The 27,716-nt window shown below is 45.7% G+C and overlaps 1 protein-coding gene across 2 annotated transcripts in view; it reads right to left on the bottom strand.

Moving 5' to 3' along the window:
- Positions 1-323: 323 nt before the first annotated feature.
- IFT43 (intraflagellar transport 43) overlaps positions 324-27,716 on the bottom strand; it is a 46,600-nt gene continuing 19,207 nt past the window's right edge. For both annotated transcript variants that reach the window (XM_061463631.1, XM_061463632.1), the window contains 6 exons: positions 16,257-16,289; positions 15,735-15,781; positions 2,967-3,039; positions 1,519-1,594; positions 1,098-1,160; positions 324-658 (listed from right to left, as the gene is read on the bottom strand). In XM_061463631.1, the coding sequence (XP_061319615.1) occupies positions 551-658; positions 1,098-1,160; positions 1,519-1,594; positions 2,967-3,039; positions 15,735-15,781; positions 16,257-16,289 (400 nt within the window). In that variant the 3' untranslated portion in view covers positions 324-550. The remainder of the gene's footprint in view (positions 659-1,097; positions 1,161-1,518; positions 1,595-2,966; positions 3,040-15,734; positions 15,782-16,256; positions 16,290-27,716) is intronic.

Here is a 27,716-nt window from a genome sequence, read left to right as displayed (position 1 = left end):
TGTAAAAAGTGGTGTTGCTGCTTCCTCTGAGTCAATACAGAGGTAATATTCCAGGAGAGAGGTTAAACTAGCAGGGGATGGCTGGAGGCTGCTGCATGAAATGTAAAATGGATAATCTGGCATTAACTTGTGGCATCTGTTGTGATGAAGATGGTAATCTTCATGTCCTAGGCAAACAAATCCTATTAGCCTAAACTTCTCTGATAGCCATCACTGAAAACCACACTCCATTGTAAGATGGTCCACCACAGAGAAGCTGCATTTTGGCAGAGGAAAGATTGCCCATTGCAGCTACCTGTAAAGGTGCTAGTGAGATAGAAGTAACTGTTCCAAAGTAAATGTTTTATTGTATTTAGAATTATTCATCTCTTTTGAGAACAAAGATTATTATTACAAAATACCCAAAACTTCTCCTAACCTTTCCTATAAAAAAGTCCTATTTATTTTCATGTCTCAAATCAATTCTCAAATACAAACAAATGAATAGAAAATTGAAATGCTAAACTATTTACAGGAGATACAAGTATGAGTTGTCTGGTGTGCCAGCGCTCTAGGGCAGACTGAGGTGGTCCTCTCTCTCAGACTGTCCCAGATCCCACTCTGTCACTAGTTCTGAGGACACCTCTGTGAAGAGATGGTCCCAATCCCAGCTGACATCCTACCAAAAAAAAAAAAGACAAGCATGCTGAAATGGGTGCACACACAGTTGCATTCAGGCTGTTCTGCTTTAAAACATCCCTCTGCCCACACTCCAAATGCTTTCTGACTTTGTCGCTCTGTAGAACCACATGGTGGCTACCCAAAGACAAAACACAACAGAGCACTGTTTCTTCATGGATCTGTGACAGTGCTAGGCCATTCACATTTTCCTTTACTAGTTCTTTCATCCTGATGAGGACCAATTACAGTAATACATTAATCTCACACAGAGAAAGCTCTACCTATCTTTAAAATAACATTCAGGGTAAATCAAACCTCCATCAGCTTGGACAAACTCCTCCTTGCCTCTCTCCTCTACTGACAAATGCTTACTTATCAAGTACAGTCTGAGACATATAAGAAGCTTTTGCCTTCTGGTGGTCCCACAAAAAACTCACCTCTCGCAGTTCATGCTCTGGAGCCAAAACTTTGGTGAGAAGCTTCAGGTCAACCTCTCCATCCTATGAACACACACACAGAGTCACAGTTTTACAGAGAGGAAGTGGACACCGCCATTTCATGAGGTAGGGCCTGCTACAGATAGGCACATATGCCTCATACCAGACATATGCTTTGTCCAGGACAATAGCAGGAGCCTCCAGATCTGTGTCTAAGCAGCAGATACCATAGCTACACTATTTACAGACATAAACAAGCATGAAAGCCACACTGTAGAGAGGAACAGACTTGCAGGCAGACTGCAACTTGTTTGGATGATAGAGCTGTGTATTTTGTGCTGCTGAGTAACATTGTGGAGGATGATGTGAGTCTGGAAGGAGAGGGAGTCACTCCGGTCACCCCACAGCAACATCCACTTACCAAAGTTTGAAAGGCAGCATACTTCATTAGATCTTTGTCCAGGTCATGGTAGGTCAGCACTCGGTTCACCTGCACACTGAAACCAGAAAGGGTCAAAGTACAAGCCTGGGTAAGTGTGGAAGCATGTTTGAGGAGAAGGGTGGCAAGGACAGTAGTCTGGTGACACCAATCACAACTGTCCACATCTCCCATGTGGACTCTTGAGAGGGATATCCCCAGACAGAAGCAAATCGCACTCAGCAAACAGTCACTGGAAAATCTGTATGCTAGGTTGTGCACATGCATGAAAACAGAATGTGGAGCAACCATGGTCTCCCTCAGAGAAGCCAGCATGCTGGAGAGAAGATCCACAGGGCCAGAAAGAATACAGGAATGTAATGAACATTCAAACAGCCCCAGCGCTGTACCAAAGCAGGCTACAGAATAGTAGGGACTTTGTGATTTCCATGTCTGAGCTGAGCCACAGCTATCAAATACAATTTCCTAAAATGCAGTCTTCAAAGAGAAACATGGTGTAGGGGGTAATATACTGTCATGACACACTTTACACGATGCAATTCTATAGAAAAGACCTATGTTAATTTACGTTTGTGTTTGTTTATGAAGTCTTTTCTACTGCAGGGAGACCGTGGATACAGGAGGAACAGATGGGATTATAAAAGAAGAGAGAAAACAAAGAAATGAACTCTGGTGAGACACAAAGTAATTTCAAATTTACTATATAAAGTGTCATTTACTTTTGTTAACAGGTATTGTATTACAACAGCTACTCCATACTGTGAGAGAGACACTTGTGGTCAGGAGTGAGGTATCCCACCCCTCCAAATAATGGTCAACAGAAACCCCAGTCTGTGATCTTGTCAATAGGCCCAAGGGAGAAGAGAGGACTTTCTTGGAATGTTTAAGATAAAACACCCAAATTTTTTATTTCAGTTATTTAAAACTTACTGGTCTCCCGTGAGCTAACCCCAGGACTACTCTGATAACACCTTCAAACAATAGGATTGTACTTTGCAAATTAACTAGGTACTTGAGTAAGAAGATATCCTGTGGAGGGCAGAGCAGCCTACAACAATGCATTATCAAAATGTATGTGACAATGCATGTGTACTGGAGGCATTCCAGATTATACAGGCAACCTTAAATCAAGAAGTGCCTAATTTTTGAGAATTTGACTTTGCACATCAAATATGTTACTCTAGTGTAGGGTTGTCTGGTTTTTTTTTATATAGAGACAGAAGATTCAGTAATTGCTTCCTCTATGTAATCAGAAACAAGAAGTTTGCCCTGTTGAGCTTGGAGCCCCACTGCCACAATACACAGCACCAAATCCTGCTGCATGGCACTGCTGCTGACATCCAGAGAGCATGAGATAAAAAGGAGTTTAATTTCACCAGCCATTTCGCATTGCTGATGAGAGGCTCAAGAGCACCTGACAGTGCTCTTACCTGGGGGGAGCTGCCACTTGCATGGCCAGATCTTCCTCCTGGACTTCCTCCAAGTCAGGGATCACAGGAATGTCTGCAACAAGAGAAAGCAGCAGCAGTAAGTGGGGAGTGTTGTGCTCTCCTCTCACTAGAGACAAAGTTTCCTTTGCTTCACAGATATGAAACAGCCTGTTTCTTATTTGAGGAAAACACAAGAGAGTTATTTAGCAATGACGGGAAATACATCGTTTAATATTAAACAAAGCAATAAAGCTTTGAAGCTTGGGGTCAAAAGAAATCTTGCAAGAGAAGCAGATTTGGGCTGGGTAGGACCCCACAGGCTACAGACCATGCATGTGAACACAACCTTGAAGCTGAAAGGAGCCAGCTGCGCTAAACCCTGCTACCTATTTGCCATCATCCTAACAATGGCAAGAATTTGCCTCTTGTAAGGTGTGTTACCATTTGCTCAGCTGCCAATCGCTTAGGCTGTGTTAGAAATAAAACGTGGGGCAGAAACTGAGACAAGCCATGTAAAACTATGAGCTGAGGGAGCCGCTAGCGGGGCCTCAGGCTGTGCAGAGGCCTGTGACCTCCCTGATAGCTGGAGAAGGAAATGCTGGTGGTCTAGTAGATACAAAGGCTAAGGGAGATGCATCTGGTTGTAATGTCATAAACCTTTTCATGATTTCTAGTGTGACCCTGGAAATGGCTGATGTCTGGGTCACTGAGTGTGACCCAGCACAAGGAACACAGCTGCTCCACCTAGGACAGACGCTAGAGACAAAGGCATGGAGACAAGGAAGAATTGGGTGCACACAGAATCCTGCTAAAGGAGCAAGGTTCTGACCACACATCATGCTTTTTGATTTGACAAAGTGTTAAAATAGAGATGGAGAGAGGAAGAGGAGGAAAAGTAACCAGAGGTGCAAAGCAAGGAGAGAGCAGCTTTAAACAGTCAAGGCCACAAGGGCTCTCCAGAGACCCTGAGCCCTCAGGCTGCGGAGAAGCTGGTGGCTCGGCTCTGGGAAGAGGTATCACTTGCACAGCGTGCAGGCAGAGCTGGCCTCTTTGGCGTTGGGGCGAGCAGGCTGCTCCCAGCAATGTCGGCAGCGTGGCCATGCTACTGCTGTCCAGCAGCAGGTGGTTGGGTCTGGCTTTGCCCTGCTTTACAGCCCAGGCTGAGATGAATATTCAGGAGCTGGAGACCCTTTCCCACCTATGGTGCTCAGAGCTCTGGGCAGGGTCTTCCTGAGAAGCCCCTTGTCCGGCCACCTGACAGAGCTCCACAGGCTCCTGGCTGCCCTCGCCTGCTGACCGTCTGCTGCGCACCTCCCTGGCTCACTGGCCGGCGGGCGGGAGGCAGCTCTGGCCCAGCTGCGGTGGGGCACGGGTCAGGCCGGGCCCTGGCGCAGTGGCTGTTTGAAGCTGGCCACACAGTGGGATTTCTCGCTAATTGGCTGCCTGGCGGAAGGCCGAGCAGGACAGGGGCTGTCGCGAGAGCCTGGCCGCAGCACAAGGCAGTGACAGCTTGGCCAGCCTCAGCAGAGCTGAGCCTTCTAGCCCCCCAGCCACCCAAGGAGCAGGCGCCTGCAGAGAAGCTCTCCAACTACAGCGAACTTCCCAAAGACATTTAAAGGGAAACTGCAGCAACAGGCCCCAGGCCCGAGGAAGTCTCTGCAAGAAATTCCTCAACAGTGCGCCACTGGGCATCCAGGGCAGATCTCTTCCTCTTTCTGCTTGTAGGGACAATACACACCAGAAACCGCTATCCCGCCGGCTCTACCCTGCAGGGCTCCCAGATCTTGCTAAAATCTGTAGCAAAGTGCAATTACTGGACAAAAGCATCTCCACGGACAGGCAGGCTGACCTGTGGAGGCACCCGGTAAAACCTGCTCAGTGATAATGTGGGAGAGAAACCCTGTGTATAAGCAACATAGACCAAGCAGGGAACAGAGTGGTGAGACTGGTCCAAGGGGAGGAATGAAGCGCTGTGCAGAGGTGCCCTGTTAAGTCCAGGCAAACAAGCATGGCAATGAGACACAGCTTAATCTCGCCTGAGCTAATTTATCCTTTTCAGCAGAACACTATGAATGGTGCTCATCAAACAACTGCCTGGGAACAGAGCTACCCTCGCCAATGCAGCAGCATACCCTGTAGCAGGAGAAGGTCAGATCCTTATCCCCTTTTGACAGCAGAAATGTGGAAGATGTTTGCAGCAAACTGACTTTCTTCAATCAGTGTTCGTTTTAGGAGCATTTCTGATGTCTGCTTTTCCCAGTTCCCTTTGGCTTTTGTTGATCTTTTATGCACAGGAAAAAATTGTAAACTCAGGGCCAGCATCAGTGATGGAATGTTCCATTAAGCAGATTCCTGAAGACCCCTGCATTCTCCAGTGCTGATTTTATCTCACTGTCACTGAATTCCACGGAGAGATTCCCAAACCCCTTGCAGAGCACTGCCTCTACTCTCTGTTAGCAAAATCCAGGCAATTGCGTAGAAATTCTTTCCAAAAGAAATTCAAGGCTCCAATATTTTATAGACACTTTGAAAATATTTAAGACAGAAGAGCTGGAAACACTCTGGGGGCTCCTGCCAGCCCCTCCAACAAAGGCCAGAGCATGCTTGTTCTTACTGCAAACTGTGGATGATTTGTCCATTTCCAGGCAGAAGCAATGCCCTTTAGGACTGGCAGAGACTGACAAGAAACAGAACAAAAATGTAGCAAATTATAAGAAAATATCAGCTCCCCAGGCTAACTGCTATCAGTGGCAAATCAGCCCTGAAATATTTGGGTCTTTATTTCACTTGTTACTCATAATTTCCTCTTCCCTCTGCCAATTCCCATGGTGTCACCTCTCCACAAAACCTCTCCCATCTCCCTCTATAGTTTGCAAGTGCCTCAGTTCTCACTTTATCACCAAGGACCCAACCTCTCCCCTCACTCAGTCTCCGGCCCCCTAATTGTTTTTGTTGCTCTTTTTGGGACTCACATATTTTTTTCCAGTAAGCTCTGGTAACACAGCCAAGTCACGGCACTATGTCAGTTGCAAGGAGAGGAAGCACACAAGCTATTGGGCTGCAGCAGTGTAGGCATATGCTCTACTTTTCATATTGCTGTTAGCTGCAGTGTGACTATTTACATATAGCATTAGTACATGCAGATATGTTCACAGGACCACGTCCTCCCAATCTCACACTGCAGCTTTTTCCACCAACAAGGTTATGTGACAAACCCCCACTCTGTGTGCTTTGCTCTGTGACCCACATTTTATTTTCTCCCTCCTGTTCAGCTTAGGGGCTTCAGATCATTTTCCAGAAGCCTGTTTTTTTGGTGCAGAATCATGACACATACTTTACTGTCCAGGCTTTCATGCCAAAATTCAGTGCCCATGTAAGTAAACCTTAGAAATGACTGCACAATGTACCTACATGCTAAGGAGCTGCCAGTGTGCAATAGGAAAACATACCAGGTTACTGCAATTAAGTGAACGAATGGCCTGTGCAGTACAAAGAGAAAATGTTTTGCAGCTGAGAAGATGTAGCTTCAAAACCTGGAAACAAAAAAATTATTCTCTGCAGTCTAGTTACAGGTTGGGGGTAGTGGTGTCATAACTCAGCTGCAATTTGGAGGAGAAAGGACCTTCCATATTGTCTCCAATATCAACAGATTTTAATCAAAACTGTAGACAAATCTCAGAAGCAACATGAAAATCTTACAGCTTCAGCTCTTCTACTTTCACATCCATTCCTGCAGACTTTGAAATCAGAACAAACTGGCATGATACTAATAGTAAGAAACATGAAAATAAAAGTTGACTTACTGGTAAAAAATATTTAAAAGGAGAACAAATTTGAGTACAAACCATCTTACCAAGCCTGGTCTTCCACCTGGCCTCTGAACACTGTACTGTTACCTATGCCACCTCCCTCAACCAATCTCCCCCAGACAGAACTCATCTGAATCTCCATTTCATATGGCAGGTAACATTCCCAGAGTGAGTGCTCCTAAAAATGACACTCACTTTCCCCCTAAGAGTGAGTATTCTGCTTCGACTTTCAGCTGAAGTGAGGGGAGAATATACAGAGACACATGGCAGGTAGTGTTTTACAAGCAGAAGATAGGAGTGTATGCAACAGAAGATGGAAAGGGGAACACAAAAACTCTGCATGCAGTGACCTTAAAGAAGAATGCATGAGGCTTCCCTTTATGGATCAAAATGATTGGGAACAGAGCAATACAAAGCCTTTCCCCATGGATATCTCAACCCATTAAGAAATAAGATATTTGCTCTAGAAAATGCTCATGGTAGAGATGTGAATGAAATTATGAGTGAGCACCGAAGGCCAGGTGACAAATGGGAGCTCCCCACCATCTCTGAAATGATGGTGAACAAGAGTGAACAAAGAACGAAACCAAAATGAGTATGTCCATGCAGAATGTGTACCCCATGCAGTGGGGTAAGAGACACTGGTACTAAATGTTGGCTAACAAGGGAGTTATAATAAACTGCACCAAACTGATTGCCTCAGAACATCTAAGTCTCATCGTATAACTCAGAATACAAATTTTAATACAATAGCTGGACTGAGCTAGGTCTTACACAAGATAAGTCATGGCAAAACACCAACAGCCTAAGGCAGAACTGTGTTGATGGTAGGAGGAAAAGGTGAAGGGAAAGACTGAGGATGACCCATCCTACACACAGGTAGCCAAACAATAAGCAAGGGACACTGGCTTTTTAAGTCACAGACAAAAGAGGGCTTTATGTGTTCATATTAGAGTACATGCAATAACCATCACCATTTTTACCTCTTAGCAAGTAACTTACTGACAGCTGAGGAAGACAACACAGAAAGCAATAAACAACAGGAGGTAGAAGAACCTGCACCACCTTAATACCCCAATGCTCCTGCAAGTTGGTGAGTTACACTTTCCCTTCCAGGCAGAGCTGATTTTTTCTTTAGTAGCAATATCTGCAGGCTGGGTCCCTTAAAATCCTGCAAGCTTCCCATAAGTTCTGGTCCTAGCCCCAAAGTCCTATGTTCTCCCTTAGATACAAGACAGCACATAAGTGGTGACAGACAGAATCTCTTCCAGGTCAGGCCTGCAGTTAGTCAGCAGTATGGCTGCTACTTTCTCCCTGAGCTGCTAATTTAAGTTTCCTGAGTCAACACCTTGCCATCCAAAAAAAGCCCCCATCTCACATAGTCTGATTTGCTTCCCTCAGCTGGGTGAGTATTTGAAAGGCCAGTTCAGTGGACACTCTTGCAGTGGGGAATGTGCTGCCCTTCCTGTCCATACACCATTCTATCCAAAGAACACAAAGAGGGTAGTGGCTTCTGGAGCTGACAGTCCCCTGCCACTAAGCAGGCACAGGAATGAAACTTTAGTTTAAGTTGCTTGCTCATAAAATGTAAAACTTGAATCATTACAATATTTCTGCTGCTGCAAAACTTTGTTTTACTGAATGCTGTTACCTTCTGCATCACATCTGGGGAATTTTAAACAGGCAAATGGAAGAAGATCTGATTGAAGATGAAGTTAAGTGAAAGAAATTGGTCTCATTTAGCACATGACAGGATTCATCTGTGTTCCCAAGTCCACTGAGGTAGTATCATGGGCGTTTCATATTCATGAGCTGCTGCGACACTGTGTCCCCTCATTTACAAAGCACCGTGTTCAGCAAATTCTGTCCCTGTGGACACTCCGTGCATTTCATGGTCTTGTCAGAGAGACATCAAACACTTCAGTAACCAAATACCAGAAAATGGCTTTAATTAGTGCATGTCAATGCAATAAATAATTTTTCTCTCTAAGTGGAAAAATGAAAAATTGAAAAAAAAAAAGAAAAGAAAAAAGTGGAAAGCAACAGGCCAAATAAATCTTCAAAAAATGTAAGGAACAAGGGACACAGATAGCTTCTGCTGAACACACAAACAAGCTTGAAGCATCTTGGAAGTTGTCTCAGGAGAGCAGCAGGCAAACGGAGAGGATAAAGAACACTCCTTTGGATGCTTGGATATTAATTTCATAGGAATGTCTCCCTGACTGAAATTGCCCAATATGGAACAACGTATTCAACGTATGAACTCCCTGATCAGTCAGCAGGGAGATGAAAACGAGTGAAAAGCAGGCAGTACCACAGCTACTAGAGCACTGCCTTGATAGCTGAGACAAGCAGATGACAACCCGAGTGTCCCGTGTACCAGAGCGCCCTTTTGAGAAGAGAATGGTAACAGTACAACCTGGCCAAGCTGATGGGAAAAGTCACGCAGTGAGCGCGTGCCAGAGGATTCACAGGATCTAGTGGAGGTCATGCAGCAGATTCAGTACTGACTCTCCAGTCTTGCATTAAAAGATTATGCATTTGCCTTGCTTCAGACAAAATACTTTTTTCCTTCAGCCACCAAGCTCTGATGATACTGTCAGCTAGACAGATGAGTGGCTGGGTGGTCCATCTGAGACTCTATTGCTTCAGTAGTGTTGTGCCTTCACAGACTGCATGGCATGGCATGGCATGGCATAGCTTCTTCCTCACCTGGGAGAATGCTGGGGACAGGCATCAGGCATATTTGCTGATTCCCAAGGCTGTTATTGGCACAAAGCCCCTGCTCAGTTTCAAGCCCTGGGAGGTGTGAAGAGAGAGACAGGGCATGGAATAGCCCTGATCAGATGAGTTGCTGGGCTCAGTGCTGGATTATATTATGCAAGAAGTAAGAGCAGACACTGATGGCTGAAAGTGGAATCCCTTAATGCCTAAGCATGTTCACCAGCAGCAGAAGACAGAAGAGACTGGAAGCCAGACTCAGGACCCACTACATTCCTGAGGCTATCAGCATTTAGAGTTGTAACATGCCTCCTAGCCTTACTAGCACTATGCCTGCCCTCCTTTCCAGTAACATCTGCTTTCCTCTTTTCAAAGGCTGTTGTTCCCTGTTCCTTTGCAGCATTCTCCTGCTGAAACATACTCAGGAGGTAGTGGGGCAGCAGATGAGAAGGCATGAAATGCCCAGGGAGGGTCTGGTGAACTCAGAAACACAAAAACCTCCTCAGCAATTCTGGAGATGAGTGATTTTGCATTAGAGCATTACTGTGGCAGGAAAAGCAGCTTCTCAGGATGCTCCTGCGGAAGTATGTTCAGGAGCAGGAGTGTCTGATTCTATTTCATCCTCTTCATGTTACGCTGGAAAAACAAGACAAACTACATTTCTTTAATGCTAAACCTTAGGTTTTTTTATTTTTCTTATATATATTTATTAAAAAATGCCTCTTTGATCAGCAGCACCCATGACACTTCCACATCCAGCGACTTCTCAGAACCCTCCCTCTCCGCACACAAGGCCACCACTGCTGACAGCCAGCTGGGTTTGATCAGAGCCACTCAGAATCAGATTTTCATAAGACAGATGAGGAATCTTACTGCTGCCCTCTCTCGTATCAGATGAGAAACTGAGGAGGAGGGGGGACAGGTCCTGAGGGAATGACACTACAATCAAGGGCTATGCAGTCCTCTCTCTGTCCCTCCACTGCTGCAATTTTCAAAGGACTTTGCCTCAGGCAGTTTTAAATGATGGTGTCTCAATTCTGTAATCATCTTTCAAGAGCTTTTTCTTAAAGGGTATTTTAGGTAAACCTAGTCCGTCAACTACACTTACAGACTCAGGAATCACAGCCCCAATAAGACTGTGTATCTATCACATCACACAATTTAGTGATGGAAGATGCTTACCCAGATCATCATTTTCAGCCCCCAAAAATCTGTGTGTGCCCTTTTGCAATTAAGCTACCCACTGCCCTGGCCACTGGTCTGCTGCTTCAAACAGGACTTCAGACGTATCTCTTGGGACACATTTCCTTCTCTCTTCCCACCCCCCACCCCCCCCCACCTCACCCCCCCCCCCCTTCCCCCATAGCTGTCAGGAGGAAGCTCTCCTTCAACATCAGAGGCTGTAGATCACAATGCCAGCAGTTACTGGAGGAGTTCAAACTGGCGAGGACCAACAGCTCAGTGGAAGCCATCCAGTTGGACTGAGTCTGCCCTTCACTGACCTTGCAGAGAGCTTTCAGGAGCCACCAAGGGGAGAACTGTAGTGTGCTGACAGACCCACACACAGTCACAGTGAAGAATCCCAGAAACTTAGCAGTCACTTTTACTCTCTGCCCCTTCAGCCCATTCACACCACTTCCAAAACACCGTATTTTTCACTCCATCTCTATTTCAGGGATGCTCAGAACTTTTCATCCATTTAGCTCAGCCAATGCAGCTGTCCACCCCTTCAAGTGCACCAGCACTTGGTGTGTTCTGTAAAAACAGCAGCTCACTAGATGAAGTAACTGGCATTCTGGCATCAGGAATGGTAGAGACACCAATAACCCACTCTGTGCTCTATTCTCAGCTCTGTTCAGAGCAATTTCATCACTGGTGTGTATTTGCATGCAGCTCAAGAGATATTTTATGACTGTGAATTCCAAGTGCCAGATATCCTGTACAGGCTGTCTTCCACCTGACAGACAGATGTAACTCCCCATAAAGATGTGGGGATCATGGCATACACCCACTTCCTCCTCTGTTGTGCACAGAGGCTGGACTCCCATGCTCTTCAAATGCAAAGGAGCTGCTGGCACCCACCAGAAGGGTAAGAAGTCCTTCTAGAGGTTTGACATTGTAAAGAGATGACCCTAATCATCAGCTCTGCCTCCTTGAGGAGGCTTCCCAGCAGGCAGGAAGGGGTTTTGCCTTGAGGGCACAGATCTAGTGACTGTCTCCTGGCAGCTTTCCTCACCTGCAGGTCAGGTGTGTATTGTCTGTGAAGCATAGTCAGGCTTTCATTTCAATCAGCTGTCTCATTCAAACCCACTATATACTTTAAAATAACAAGCCGTTGCTCCTGCAGACAGAGAATCACACATCACATTCCAGTCCTCCAAGAAAAGCCCGGTTCTAGGAGCTATGAATCCCAAGTGTAACAGAGAGAAGGGGGGAAGGGACTTCTGAAGATGGAGGAACAGTCTATGGGGGAACAATAGCTGGGAGAGAGATGACAACTTTAGCTAACAAACCCACATAGAGTGCTGAGGTAAAAAATCAAAGGGCAATGTAGTGAGAAGACAGGCATCTGGGGGAGTGCAATTCAGCAGTGCAGAACTGGTGGACAAGAAAGGAACAACAAAGAAACTTCTAGCCAAAACGACAAAGCAGTTCTCTGATTTGGGGGGAAAGAAAATGCCAGTATTTCTCACCCCAATAGGAAACAACCCTTTATAGCTGCATGCCAGAAAGTGACACACAAGCAGAATGAAGCCAAATAAAATACCCAAGCAAAGTCAAAGCAGACTCTACTGCCCTGCTGGAAAAAGGACCAAACGGAGAAGAAAGCCCTTCAACGTGAACTTGATTGTTCTGTCTTCCCTCCCACCTCATGGCAAAGAATAGTCTGCACCCAGGAGAAGCTCTTGGCTGCTACAGAAAAGGAAGCAGTACCCTGCAGATAACACTTTTTAAATGCCACTGATAGTCTCCCATCTCTCACCTCATGCAGTTTCCCTACCATACAGAGCTTAGTCACTACTGCCCATTTTTCCCTGTTGACATGGACAGAAAATTGAGCAATTACCATTGAACTCCTCTCTCTCAGATTGCCCAGATTGCTACATACACAGCATTAAGCCCCCAATTGCTTCTGGCCAAAAGTGACTCAACTAGGCCTGTCCTTTAGGAATTAAACACTTTTGTGTTGCTTGTGAAGGTTTATTATTCCTCAAGTTTGATGCATTAAATCCTGCTAAAGCAGGTTTTCCACCATGCAGAGGACGTGGGGCCCCCCATGACAAGCTTCAGCTGGACACACATCCACCTAGCAAAGGTGTGTTACCCATTTGCTGTGTCTGCATTACTAGCACATACTGTGTGCGTTCAGAAGAATGGGCACTGAGCTCACAACAGGTGCTGTAGGAAACCCCAATATCCATCAACTAGACATTACAGAGCTGTTTCTGGAGAGACACTGCACTTTTTCAAAACAGTCTTTCCAGCCTGGAGTTTTACAGGAGCAAATGGTTCTTTCAGTCAAATCCAAGTCTTTGCTTTCCTGTAACTCAAAACTGGCTCCTCTTTGAAATGGTTCTCTTGCCCTTGACCAGCCTTTATGAAAAAGAAATACGGATTAGAGAAAATGAATTCTGAGCATGATATGAGCCAACATACCTCACTGCTAGGATTTCAGTGGTTTGTATTGTGCAGGATGGATAACTTGCACCTTCTGGGTTTCCCTATGCAACTGCAAGGAATGGCTGAAACTGCAGAGAGCTCCATGTAAGTCCCCACTTACAATTTCCCATATTACTTCAGTCTTTCCACACAGCATGAGAAGTAACTGTCCTCTCCCAAACTCCCCAGAGTCAGATGCCATTTCATCCACAGGGTAAATGGCCAGGAGCACTGACAGAATTCTACTTTCATTTTTGAAAACTTAAGGCATATCAAGCCCCAAAATCTCATTTGGGTGTACAACCTTCCCTCCATTCTCCACATGCCCAACTGGGCTCTTTCTACACCCCCTGCTTTTGTAACACACTCTTTTCTGGACTGCCAATTCTGAGCATCTGGGTGCTGGGGACGTATAAATGATCACAGCTGAGCACATTTCAAATACACAAGAATAACTTTTTAAGGGCGTATAGTTTTGTCCTTCATTCTTCTAGTGAAAAGGTTGGATGGGGGACAAACAATGTTAATGGAATGGTACAGCTCAGCTTTCTAATAGGTTAAAGGAAGGCGATCCAAATGTATTGGTTGACAGCAGCAATCATTACGCAACTGTGCCCGTTCATATTAAGGTGTACAAGCTAACACATTATGCAGCACAAAATAACCGTGACCCATCCTTGGGGATCCATACACCAATGTCTTGATTTTTGTATGCTTAGAATCTCAGCTTTACTGTTACAGTTACGGACACAAGCTCAAGTGCAGTTCTGTGCGAAGGGGAGGCCGATACAGCTCAACATACTGCACAGCCACAGCATTCTACTCCCTTCCTTCTACACTGCACAGTTATTGTATCATAGAATCATAGAACAGTTAAAGTTGGAAAGGACCTTAAGATCATCTAGCTCCAACCCCCCCTGCCATGGGGGTATCTCTCTGCTTATTTTAAAAAGTAATTTTATTCAGGTTCTGGAGTATATTTATATGTCACTCTTCTTCACTGCAATTGCTGAACACACATGGAAAACTCCTCTCCCAGAACAGCTTGCTTGATGTCCCCACAGAAACAGGATGACAAGCATGCAGTGCACTGATCCATTTACAGATTTTCTGTATGAAAATTAGATCCACAACCCAGTGTATGTGACTGTACCAGAAACTGCCTGGGTAGGAATCATGATCAGATTAGTGCAATCTTTCTTCTAACACAGAGATTTAATCCAAAACTGAATTCTGGTTTGCAACAATCTGAATTCAACTGTTAACCTTAGGTTAGGCACAGATAAGTAAGTGAAGCTTACTAGGACTTGCCATGTCTTCATACCACATTCTGCATCAATTCTATTCTATAATTATTACCCAAGGTCTTGGAGCACTGAAAGTCACATGCTGCAAACACGTGGCAAGCATTTTTATGCTTGGTTAGCAAAGACAGTTATTATACTCTGAATACAAGACCAAGGTTCAACAAGAAGGACAGCACATATGAAAACAAAGAGCTGTTCAGAACAGACTATCAGGCTCAGTGACACACACTGAAATTTAAGAAGCCCAAGAAACTTCCCAAGGGAAAAATTAAGTCTATTCTGAAGATGCCAATGCTATAAAGGTGCCACTTCTGGCAGTCATTTGGTCATATGTTGCAATGCTTAATCTGTCTAGAAGACCCAAATAATGGGTCTTCATTTAACCTCATTAACCATACTGATGTCTAATCCTTTGTGACTCCTGTTAATTCTTCTAATGCTTGACGATATTTCACAGATGCAACTTTTTGTATTAGCCCTTGAAAGCTGAGGTAGTTCCTAGAGACGTTAATGAAATTCTATGCTCCCTACAGTTCTCTAGTGCTTGTCTTGAAATCCATACTGTGGATTTTTCCTAAGATTTCTCCTGGGTCATCCAGTTTGAGAAGAGCAGGTGATATACACTATGAGGAAAACTAGTGCTAAATCAGGAGCCCAGTAGATTTCACAGCAGCCTGTACGGGGATCTGATGGGATTACCCACCAGTGCCTATGTTTAGCTTATGATCTTAGATCTTAGATCTTAGGTTACAGCAAGAGGATTTTTTAAATTAAGAATTCCCTCACGACAGAGACCCCAGGAGAGTGGTGCAGGCACTTGTCCTGATGGGAACAAGACAAGGATGTTACCATAAAATCGTAAGAAAGACTTTAATTAGAGAGTAGTATTACCTAAACTAGGAGACAGCAGCGATTTCTTCCCTGTTCTTAACCTTTTCTTGCACTTTTAGTTCTCTTTTTGCCCCAGTCCACTATCCTCCATGTGGGGGTAATCACAGAGAAAAGTATGCCCTTGACACTTTCTTCCCAAAGGTGCTTTATCATTGTGTTAACGAAGAGCCAGAGTTAGACTACAGGTTCACTCCTCATCCTCCTCTCAATCCCCTTTGCTCTCTCCCTCATTCAGCAGCTGGGGAGACAAGCAGCTCCTGCATTTGTTTAGCCCCAGGGTGGTTCATTTCCTTGCAATTTCTTGCAAGATGCCTTTGCTCACTTACTGGAGAACCCCCAGATATGCATGCAGGAAGTTCTTGCAGTAGTTGATACCTCACCTCCTCCATCATCTGATGCCTCCAGGCTCTGCTGTCTGAGACGATGGCTGCAGCAAAACACAAGGAAGAATGAATTTCAATTGCAAGTGCAGAAAAACATCTTCTTGTGTCCCCTTTCTCCCCACAAGCTTCATGGCCTATTAAGAGGAGAGTCCCCAGATACATTTAGCCTGCAGACTGACCTTCCTCCATACCCCTCAGTTTAGAGTGCTTAAGCAAGATGCCTTGAACCTAGGACAAACTCCTAGGCTGCAGACAGTAGGGCCTGGGGTGCATCTGGGAGGGAAGTGGATGTTTTCTACTTTTCCTTCTTTCTGTCATATGGGAGTAACAGAGCTAACACCTACTCCCTGTCTACGGAACTATAGAATGACAAGCCCTGTCCCACTGCAGGACACATGACATAAGTTCATTTCAGGCTCTACACCCTTTCCAAGTTCCAGATCTTGGTGTCGCATGTCCCTTCTTCATGAGATCAGATTAAAAGATGTGGAAGAAGTATCAGCAATAATAGGAACTTACTCTTCTACTTCTTCTGCATGTTTTCTTCCTGACCTGCAAGATAAAGAAAGGCTTATGCTTATAAAAGGCTAGAGAGAATTTTAAAACTGCACCTTTCTCTGTATCACTGTTATTCTGCAGAACAGTTCCTACAGCAGGTCTGATATAACACATCACAATTTGAGTTCTGAGTGACCATTAAACCAGTGATTCAAAAGTCTCTGAGTGCATCAGGATGAAGTAGAACCATTTGGGTCCAAAAAAGACAGCCTTGCTCAGATATAGCAAGAGCCATATTCCCTGTTTTTTTAGTTTCTCAGATACTTTTTCATCCACTCTGTCATTAGCCACAGGTAAAAGTTGCCTTACCTGGGTAGACAGGTCGGCACATCAAGGAGTGAAGAGTATGCTATGCTTTGTCTACCTACCCCGAAGAGATCAACAGGTCCTTCCTCCCTCTGGTCACGCATGAAGATTATCTGGCTGCCTTTGTAGGTTAGGAGCCCCACCTGAGCTGGCCAAGTTCAGGTCAGATATTCGGTCACTGCAGTAAATCAGGGTTGATCTGGCTGAGTTAACACGAGTTCATAATAATAATGCAGGGGGGATGCACTGGCAAATAGCAGCTCCCTTGCTCTCCACCCCAGCAAACCCAGAAGTAATTCAGTCCCGATTAGGGATGCTTGTTCAATATTCAAAATGTAAAACATGGAGGTTGCTGAACCAGCACTTTGAAAAGTTAATTAAATGCCAGGTTTCTTTTTAGCAGCTACTCCATCACTCGCTGATTGCTTTGGCCATTTTGCAATGAAGTTTCATCTCTATGCACTGAGAATAAATATTCTCCCCTCCCTTTAAGTCAGAGTGCCATGACAAAGAATACATGGGGCTCTCCCCTACCAAATGCACTGTCCCAGGACACACCAAGATATAAGAGAAGTTGCTTCACTGCCTTGCACTGCTCCTTTCAAAGCACTTTCAAGAGATGGTACAGGCCTCTCCTCATCTGCTCTCTGTTCTAGTGTTATGGTCCTCATCTAGCTCTCCTGTGAATGATCTACTCTTCTAAGAGCAACAGGCCGAGCACAGAGGATGTCTAGCTATGAGAAGAAGCAAGCCTCTTGTCTCCACTGCTTTCCCTGGAGCTTGCAGTCTGTGAGAAGATAAAAACTACCTTGAAACAGTGATGTGAGCCCAATAATATCCCCTGCTATAATCAGAACTGCAGCTGTGTAGGTGACATCTGCATCTAGGCTTTCAGCTGTATCTGCTCCCTTCTGTTCACCAGAAGAAACAGAAGAGCAATGGAGCGGGGGAATTTAGGGAAGAGCTCTTCGAATGAGGAGCAACCGTCCAGCTCCATCCTTCTCCTCAATGTTAGTGCAAAGCACTTTTTGTGAACCCCGATACTATGGAGAAAGAAAAGGATCGTTTTAGAGAGCCTACCACAAGCTGTCACCAGAATTCAGAATCTGAGAAGACAGAGATGGAAAGATGATGCAAGATTTATCCTATTTTATTCCTCCCTTCTGCCTTCACAGAACTGCTTCACACACCTGTCTTCAGAGCCTTGCCCTCACTGAGCCCAAACATCCCAAACTTGCACAGTGAGATGATTTCCTGGAGGTTCCATCTAACCTTTTCTTAGCTTGTTTCCATTACTTTTGATAATTGTCTATCCCCAAATAACACTCTATTCCTCAGTACTCACACTCCTCACATCTCTGCTCATCTCCTGTCCCAAGGCATGAGTGAAACACTCCACATGTTTGAACTTCCCAGGAGAGGGAAGGTCACTCCTGCTATCCCTGTAAGCAATTTGTTTCTTTTTTCTGAGCTCCTTGTCATGACAGATATCCAGGTGGCCCACAGGGAAGGCAGTCATGCGTTAGTCCTAGAGGCAGAGACTACTTCTCTTGCGTTCTGAGACATGAGCTTTCCCAACTTCTCCTCATTAGGTTATTATGAAATAACTGCACTATATGGAAAAAAAGAGTAATTTGGGGAACAAATTCATAAACCAGGAGGGCAGAATAGTACTGACCCCTTTAAACCCATAGCCCCAGTGTTAGGATGCTCTCCTGTCAAACAAGAGAGTTCCCTCCTCTCTCTAGGGCAAGCTAAAGCTCCACGGTCAGCCTTGCCAGGAGAACACCCTATTCCCTATGCCACAGGATCCAAAGATGGCAGTGGGTGATGGAAGTCTCTCATGCTGACAGTGCTGTGGTTTATACAGAGCATTTAAATGCCAACAGCACTGGAGCAAGAGCAAGAAATTACTGTTCTGTTTTGGTGAGACATCTGCTTCCAGTCACCTGTACTAGATACGTTTGTTAATACACAGAATCATAGAATAGTTAGGGTGGAAAGGACCTTAAGATCATCTACTTAAGATCAACCCCTCTGCCATGGGCAGGGACACCTCACACTAAACCATGTCACCCAAGACTCTGTCCAACCTGGCCTTGAACACTGCCACAGATGGAGCATTCACAACTTCCCTGGGCAACCCATTCCAGTGCCTCACCACCCTAACAGGAAAGAATTTCTTCCTTATATCCAATCTAAACTTCCCCTGTTTAAGTTTTAATCTGTTACCCCTTGTCCTATCCCTACAGTCCCTAATGAAGAGTCCCTCCCCAGCATCCCTATAGGCCCCCTTCAGATACTGGAAGGCTGCTATGAGGTCTCCACGCAGCCTTCTCTTCTCCAGACTGAACAGCCCCAACTTTCTCAGCCTATCTTCATATGGGAGGTGCTTTCCAGTGCCCTGATCATCCTCATGGCCCCTCTGGACTTGTTCCAACAGTTCCATGTCCTTTTTATGTTGAGGACACCAGAACTGCACACAATACTCCATGTGAGGTCTCACAAGAGCAGAGTAGAGGGGCAGGATCACCTCCTTCGACCTGCTGGTCACGCTCCTTTTGATGCAGCACAGGTTACGGTTGGCTTTCTGGGCTGCGAGCGCACACTCAAGCCAGCTCACGTTAAGTTTGATTTGGAATAGCATTAGTTGATGAAACTGGTATTTCAAACCAGTTGATAAGCTCACAGGTAGAGAACTTTCCTGTAAATATAGCATGAGACTTCCAGAGTTCAGGAAGGGATTGCATGTTTTGCACTCTCTGTGACCTTAATGATTGAGCTGTTAGGTAAAGAAGATACCAATTGGCCTACTATTTCCTTTCTTTTTTTTTTATAAGGCTTCCTTTCATTTTGTTTGATGGCAAATTACTTTTTCATTCTTTGTTTCAGATTGGGAAAAAAAAAAATCACAAAATATTTTTGTTTGTTCCTGACTAATCTTTTGCCTTTTTGGCCCAATTGCATTACCTAAATTTACCTAACAAAGTGGCCTTGAGACAAAAGACAAGCTTTACCTTGTGTCCTAAGGTTAAGAATCTTCAAGGCACTAGGGAAGTCTGCAAAAGGTGTCCTACCTCCAACCCTGTCCATTCCATAATATTCTATCAATGTATCTATAAATCCTATACACAGAGATACTATTCCTGCAGAACCAGTCACCTGCTTGCCTCTGCTCTCCAGGTGCTATGGGAAGCCCTGCAGGCATTCCTCAGGAAGTTACAGCATTGCTTTAAGCATCCTGGAGACTGTTTCCCGAGAACCGTCTCGTCTCAGCTTACCAATGCCAATGGCAACATGTTGAGACCAACATTTCAACCTTCAGGAATATTAGACCTGGGTACACAGCACCCTTTTCACTCACCACTTGGGCACAGCTCTTTCTAGTGGTGAGTGAAGGCAGGCATGGAAAAAAACAGACCGTAAACTCAAGCCAGCATAAACAGATTTCCTTCTCTTTTCTTATGTTCTCAGCAACAAGAAGTGCACTGTCCTAGCTTGTCTGCTCCAGCAGGAGGGACAGCCCATGGAGGGCAGCAACAAGTGCCTATAAAATCAGCACTCCAGTAAGGGCAAACAAAACAACTCTGGGAGCAGAGCTCAGAAATGTATTCAATCTGATGTATTATATATCAGCCACCCCCAATTTTTGTGAAACAGTGATACCTCTGTTTCTTTTATTTCCTCTGATAAGCCCATTGCATCTGGAAGGCCAAAGAATATGGACTGGCCCCATCACCTGGACAGTTCCATTTGAATTCCGTTTCACTGCGAGGTTGTCCATGCTCTCAAACATAACCAAAATATTCCCTCCGGCTTTGGCCAGCTGCTGACCCCCTGTTTCAGGATGTTGAATAGCTGAGAAACTGGGCAGAAGACCATAACAGACCCCATGCAACCCCATGTTTTGTAACTCCTAGCACAGAATACCTATTTCTCTCCTACCTGTGTCCCCTGAGGCAGAGGATCTAGATCCGATCTCACTCAGTTCTGGACAGCAGGAATCCTCTCTTCACATTAATGAGAAGGGGTTAAATCTCAAACCCAAGGCTTTGCCCCCCCCCCCCCCCCCAATGCTCAGCTGAGCTGTCTTGGAGCTGCCTCCAACTTCTAAGCTGAAGGGTGAAAGGCAGTTCTAATGTAGACATCATTTCTGTTAAACTGTTTCTTTCTCATTTAATGGACTACCACGGAGATCTAAATGGAGATAAAGTAGCAGGGCTCAGAGAACAGCCAGGATGCTATCTTTATGCAGCATGACAATGTGAAGTGGTTAATTAGACACCGTTAACCTATTTTAGCAGGGGACATAACTGGGATGAATGGGGGGAAATGTCCTTGAAATCTTTTAATGTCCAGAGCTCATGAGAGCTCTACACACGCTTGAATCGTGCACGGAGCCACAGCCGGGTGCCAGAAGGCTAGCGCGCAAGAGGTTCTCTCCCGCACACCCAGGGAGGTGTAAGTGCGGCCAACGCAGCTAGGAGTAAAGAAGGCAGTTACGGGGGCTTAAGAGGAACACTGAGGCGGCTGGACAGGCGTGTCCGAGCTAGCGTGGCGGGGCGGCAGCCGAGGCCGAGAGTGGGCTGGGAGCTAGGGCAGCCTCTCGCCAGGCCCGGCTGCCCCTGCCCGGACGGGGAGCGCTGCGCTGGTGCCGCTTCGTTCTCGCCGGCCCTCCCGCCCCGCCACCGCGGGGGCCGCTGCTGCCGAGCCAGCGCTGCTCGGGGTCCCGAGACGGCCGCCCTCCCCGGCAGCCGCCCGCCGACGCCGCCGCATCGCCGGGCAGCGGCCGCCCTCTGCCGAGCCTTGGCGGCGTGGCGCCAGGCCCGGGCTCCCCGCGGAGGCTGCGGTCCTCCGTCCCCCGGAGGCTGGAAGAAGCCGAGCGCTGAAGCGGCTACGTGACTTCGTAAGCGGTCACACGTGCGAACGGCGGGGGGTGCGGCTGCCCCCGGGATGGTGGGACCCACAGCGGGAGCCGCGCGTCGAGATCCGCGGGAGTTCTCGGTACTTCACAGGGCCCTGGCAGCGGGGGGAAGGATTTCATCTGCCTGCGTGTTAGCGTATTTCCTGGCATGTCTCAACCGCTTCTCTTTATGAATCACGTGGAACCAGAAAGCTTCAAGCTGTCCCCCTGCTAAAAGAATTAAATGGAAAAAAGGGGAACGTCCTGATGCATAGAGATACATTTTGTTTTGAGGGAGCGGGGCAATCAAATGGAGATAGATCACTGGCCAGCATTCTGCCTCTGCACTTCCATCCAAAACCGTTCCCACCTCAGTGCCCAACAGCGGGCTCAGCCCACAGAGAGGCATGAAGCCTTTTGCCTCCAGGGCATAGACTGTGATTCAGGTCTAGGCCTGAAGGAGGATGGGGGAAAAAAAGATTAAAAAGGACACTGTAGTCTCTTGCTCAAGTATTTTTTTAGTGCCCATCACCACAGTGAGTGGGTGGTGAGCTACGAGTCACATCTTGTTCAACAGCGTAAGATACAACTAAGTTACACATCCAATGCGATGCACAAGTGCTAACTGATCAGTTCTCCCAGCTCTCCAAGTGCGGGTCATGGTCACTGCTTGTTTGCAGAGGCACAGGGAGAGAAAAACATTCCTCAAAGCTGTACGTAAAACAGAACTGTAGTCCATGCTGGAAAGCACTACCACAAGGTTTTCTTCTCAGCTATTCCACCACACCTTCCTTGGGGCTCCAATCAGTTGTTTCATTTTCCACCCCCTCTCCCTGCACTGTGGCAGCCTGGAAAAGCCAGATTTGCCTTGATTAAATCGGGATGTTCAATCTTCACATCTCCTAAAACAAGGGCAAGTTTTGCCATTGATTTCAGCAGAGCAAGGACTACTATAAACCTTTATTTCTGTCGCAGGATGTCACCTCACACTCACCCACTTCCCAAGCCCTGGGGCACACAGCCTTCTGTATCTCCACAACAGTTTTGGGCAGACATACATTTTTTTAAACTAATGGTCCCATCATATGCTTTCTGCCCCTCACAGAATCCCTGGGCTGCCTGGACCACATGTTGAACACACTGCCCTAGAACATGGCACTGGAGTGAGCAGGATGCAGTGATGAGCAAGCATGCTCTGGGGGAAGGGATCTGACAGACACCGTGCTAGCTGGCTCCAGCTAAAATGGGCTTGTGAGGCACCAATCAGTCTCTAGCAGAAGTGTTGTTTCTCCTCGTGTCCTAATACATGGGCTTGCTTAACAGGAACAACAAAGGAGGAGAGCTCTGGCAAGCAAGACTTCAGGAACTGGCACAAAAGAACAAGCTGACAGAGTTCACAGGGTCACTGAACCTCAGCCTACTCACTGCATCATCCTGTACCAGATGTTCCCAGGGTTCCCCCACTCGCTCACCAGTAGACAGCTGACCAGCAGAGCTGCTCAGAGCTCCCACTGAAAAAACACCACCACTCAATACAAATTCCTGCTGTGTGGGAAAACAGTGCTGCAGTTTCTAGAGGTATCCACCACACATCTTCGGTCCCTGAGAACAGGGGCTCCTAATCACGCAATCATGTCTTCAGTCTCCAGTAAGCACCAGGGCCAACTCTCACACCAAATGGCTCTTGAGATTACAGAAGCATTTCAGTTTCCATTTAAGGGGAAAGCACACTTCTCTGATCCTCATGGTTATGTGGAAGAACTGACTGCTGAAGGAGACAGACCTCGAGTGCACGGGAAAAGTATCTAAGGTTGGTTGTTTTTTTCCAATCCCACAATAGAGGCTGGGGGATGAAGGGACTGATAGTACCACTGAAGAGAAGGACTTGGGGGTGCTGGTGGATGAAAGATTGTGCATGAGTTGGCAGTGTGTGCTCATAGCCCAGAGGACCAGCCGTATCCTGGGCTGCATTCAAAGGAGTGTGGCCAGCAGGTTGAGAAAGGTGATTCTGCCCCCCTGCTCTGGTGAGGCCCCACCTGGAGTACAGCATCCAGATCTGGAGTCCTCAGAACAGGAAAGACATGGACCTTTTGGAGCAGCTCCAGAGGAGGGCCACAAAAATGATCAGAGGGATGGAGCACTTCTCCTTTGAGGAGAGGCTGAGAGAGTTGGGATTGTTCAGCCTGGGGAAGAGAAGACTCTGGGGAGACTTTATTGTGGCCTTTCAGTACTTAGAAGGGGCCTATAAGAAAGATAGGGAGAGACTTTTTAGCAGGGTTAAAAAGAGGGGAGATTCAGGCTGGACATGAGGAAGAAATTCTTTACAGTGAGGGTGGTAAAATACTGGAACAGGTTGCTTGTGAAGACGTTGAATGGAGACATTCATGGCCAGGCTGTGGTTCCGAGCAACCTGATCCAGTTGAAGAAGTCCCTACTCATTGCAGGGAGGTTGGACTAGATGACCTTTGAAGGTCCCTTCCAACCCAAACTATTCCATGATTCTATGATAACAGAGAACAAACTCATGATTCTGAAGTACCAGGCCAAAGACCTTTTACTTGTGGTTGGCTTCACTGAAAACATTTAAATGAAAAACACTAGAAAGAAGGAGGTGTTTATTACTGAACAGCACCTTGTGCTGCCATCTGAGAGCTTCTGAAAGAAGATATTTTAAGAACCTGGATTAAGGACTTCACAATAGTAGAGGGGTTATATGGGAAGGGGGACTGGGGGATGGGGAAATAGGGCCAAGCAAGTAGATCAGGTCATCTTAGGTCTCTTTCCACAGGTAAACTGCATTAAGCTAGACTTCACAGCCAATTTAGAGGTGACCTACAAAGGCCAGACAAGTTTTTAGCTGTGGCTTTGACAGATACAAAGGGGTTGCAAAGTTGCATGTGTTCTTCAAGAGACTTTTTCTTTTTTAAATAAGAAATATTTGGGACAGCAAGGATCATATCTCCCCCGAATTTGCTGATAAATTCCTTGGAAATGGGGAGAACTAAGGAACAAAGATGTTTTTTTTCTCCATCATAAAAATCAAAGAGACTTTACCCTGTGCACAATCTGCCACCTCAGCAGCTTACATAGATTATCAAAAATGTCACGCTACTGTTCCATTTTTGTCCTGCAGGCTTCATTTTCTAACGGAGCAAGAGGCTACAGCCCTACCAGTTCTTCCGTTGCCGAGTCTTTCAGGAAAAAGAAGTCAAAGAAAACTCCAGCAGCAGAGAATAAACAAACAAAAATTTAGCATGAAAAAAAAAAGGCAAGAAAAAAAGCAGAAACCCCAGCTCTTTTACCAGGCTCCTCTGGGCACTGCAAAGACACTGGAATGGACACAACTCTAGCATCTTCCCTTTGCAGGAAACCCTGCAAGTCACACTAAGGAGGATTAAAAGGAAAAAAAATCCCCCGTCACAGCCATGGTACTGTGGGATTCTCAGGTGACTCTTCTGTCTTTTAGGGACTTTCCTTCTCCTGCCAGTTATCTTTACTGAGTCTAAACAGAAACACCAAGGAGAGCTCACCCTAGCAATGACACAGAGGGACAAGAGCCTGTTAGCATTCCTGGAACATCCAGCCTATTAAATAAAAAAAAAAAAAAAAAAAAGGAAAAAAGAAAAGGTGGGGGGAGAGAGAGGAAAAATCCACCCTGGGCCTGCACATTGCAGCTCACCACCATCTTGATGTCCTTGATGCGTGCCGATGGCATGGAGGCGGCTGGCACCAGATCAGCCCAAGAGAAGGAATGAGAGGCCAACGGAGATTTATGTGAGGAGAGTGAGATGGACAAGGTAAAATTGTCAGGAGGAGTTGTTAGAAAGTAAAATATATTGTGACAATTCCACTCCTGCCGTTCATCAATAAACTGACAGATCATTTAGTGTCAATTAGGAGTGATAGATGGACAAGTCCCCATGATCCTGGGCCAAAATTAATGGCTGGGAGGGAGAGGGTGATTGAAAATGACGGCTGACATTGAGAGGAAAGTCCTGAAGGTCCCCAAGGGGCCATTACTTGCCTCATTCCCTTGCAGATCAATGCAGGGACAAACCCAAAAACAGACACTTCAAGACAAAACTTAATCAGACTTCCTTTTCTTTCTTCTCCATCTAAGTTGTGCCCCCTCACTTGGCAGCCTTGATCCTTTGTGCCTATGTTCTTCCCATCACTAAGGACATCCATAGATGTCCTCAGTGAGGCTGCTGTCTTCCCTACAGTGAAGAGCCTGGCTCTGCCCCTAACATGGCAGTGTCACAGGGAAGCCCAGCCTGAGATTTAACTCAACACCGCTGGACTGGGAGTAGAGGACAGAAACAATGACAAAAGCTTCCCCTACCATGTCAGACAGAGAAACTCGTGAGCACTTTACTACTCCCACTTGCAAAACAGGGATGGCTAGAGGTTCTATAAACCAGGCACTCTCAAGGGTCATTTCATATAGCTACAACAAAGGATAGTTTAAACCCATATTTTTGAAACAGGAGGTTTTTAACTTTACTTACCTCTAGAGACCTTGAATCATAAAACTGCTTAATCTCTTAAATAACTTTCCTCCATCTCGAGGGTGCAGTCTCACCATTGCCCACCCTCCAGAGCCCTAAATGATACCTACATGGAGACTGGGTTACCCTGCTCTGAAGGTCACCCCAACCACATTCACTTCCTTCCTACAGGCCCTTAATATTTGTCTTCTTGTTAAATGCATTCCTGAATACCATACCACCACTTCTGTCCCAAAATCTTCAGCATGGTCATTTTTCTAAATAAGTCTTGATCATAATTGATTCGGAGAAAACTCCAGGAACATGGAGTTTTGAACTCCCTTGTCTCATTACAACTCTGTATGACCTACCAGTCAGAAAGGAGAAATTTCAGTTGTAGCTGGAGCACTTGTTGCTAAACTGCCACAATCCCTGTAGAGAAAGGAGGTACACATGCAGGCAGTGGGACTTCCTACTGAAAGCAGCACTTGCATTTGCTTGTAGGGCCACCTGAAATAAGCTGTATTTATTCCACACCAATCCTAGCTGCTGCCTGCAGAACTGTATGAATTTTAAGGGGCTGACTGCAAGACCAAAGGGGTAAAGGACCCAAGTGAACTGGAAGTGTCCTGAGAAGGAAAGAAATAAAGACACTAATAGGGAAGAAAATGGCAGTAATGCTACAGAGAAAGTCAGATAGATAAGATCAGCAGAGGCTGGAATTAAATGGATCCTGGAAGTACCTCTCCTTTGTCAAATCCTTACCAGTAGGCAAAACTTTTTCCTTTCCTGGCAGGTGCTTTGTATTTCTTCTTTCTGACACGTGAGATAACCTGACAATAAACCTCTGCTTTGCTTGTCACAAGTGTCAAAACTGATGACATTAAGAACATCAGCACAGCGTCCAGAATGGCACTTGGGCTCCATCCAGTGGTTAGAGAACTGCTTCTGTAGCAAACCCAGCTGTAATTACTATTATTTCTATAATCTCATCAGGGTACCAGGCCCCAAGTGGCTGTCTAGGTTCTTGGCTGGTCCCCTTTCCTCTAATACTGGGGCTGGAATATTGCTGGGACTACCTCTTTTCATACAGACTGATTCTCCTCTTTGAATACAAATTTAAATAAATACAGTAGAGTCCGGTGCAGAGGGCCCCACCAGTAAGGGAAAACAACTTCTGTCACTATTCTGCACCATTTATTTGCTGATTGCAGAGGACCAGTCTGAGGGTTTGCTCAGACACTTCCTGCAGTCCTCTTCATTATCCAGATTTACAAAATGGGACTCCTAGCAATGACAGCTATTCTACAGAGGTACCAGAAGAGCAAAGTAATCTTTCCATGCTCAACTTCTGAAAACTTATCACTAAAGGCAGCATTTTATTAATTTTCTGGAATGTAAATACCTGACAGTTGCAAGTGCTATGGGAACTCATGATAAAATAGTGCATCTTACTTGCACACCATCTGTGCAATTTAATTTCAAAACTAACTGCAGGTTGGAAAACTTTAAGGGCACTTCTCCTCTTCCTGTCTTGCAACAGTCCGAGAAAGCAGTAGTCTGATGGAAGGAACCAGCAAGATGGTGAGAGTATTTGCAGGATTACCTAGGTATGACAAGAGCTGGGCAGGGAAGGGACTAAGAAGGAGCAGCAAAGATTGAAAAACAGAAAAACAGGTTGCAAATTAAATTTTACTCTAATATGTGCCAAATGGAAACAAAAAG

The sequence above is a fragment of the Pezoporus flaviventris genome, unplaced genomic scaffold, assembly GCF_033815535.1.
Source record: "Pezoporus flaviventris isolate CSIRO_AGI_PZ_B2104156 unplaced genomic scaffold, CSIRO_AGI_Pfla_v1 ptg000036l, whole genome shotgun sequence".
Classification (NCBI taxonomy): domain Eukaryota; kingdom Metazoa; phylum Chordata; class Aves; order Psittaciformes; family Psittacidae; genus Pezoporus; species Pezoporus flaviventris.
Note: the sequence above shows the minus strand (reverse complement) of the source record. Positions and strands in the feature narration are given on the sequence as shown.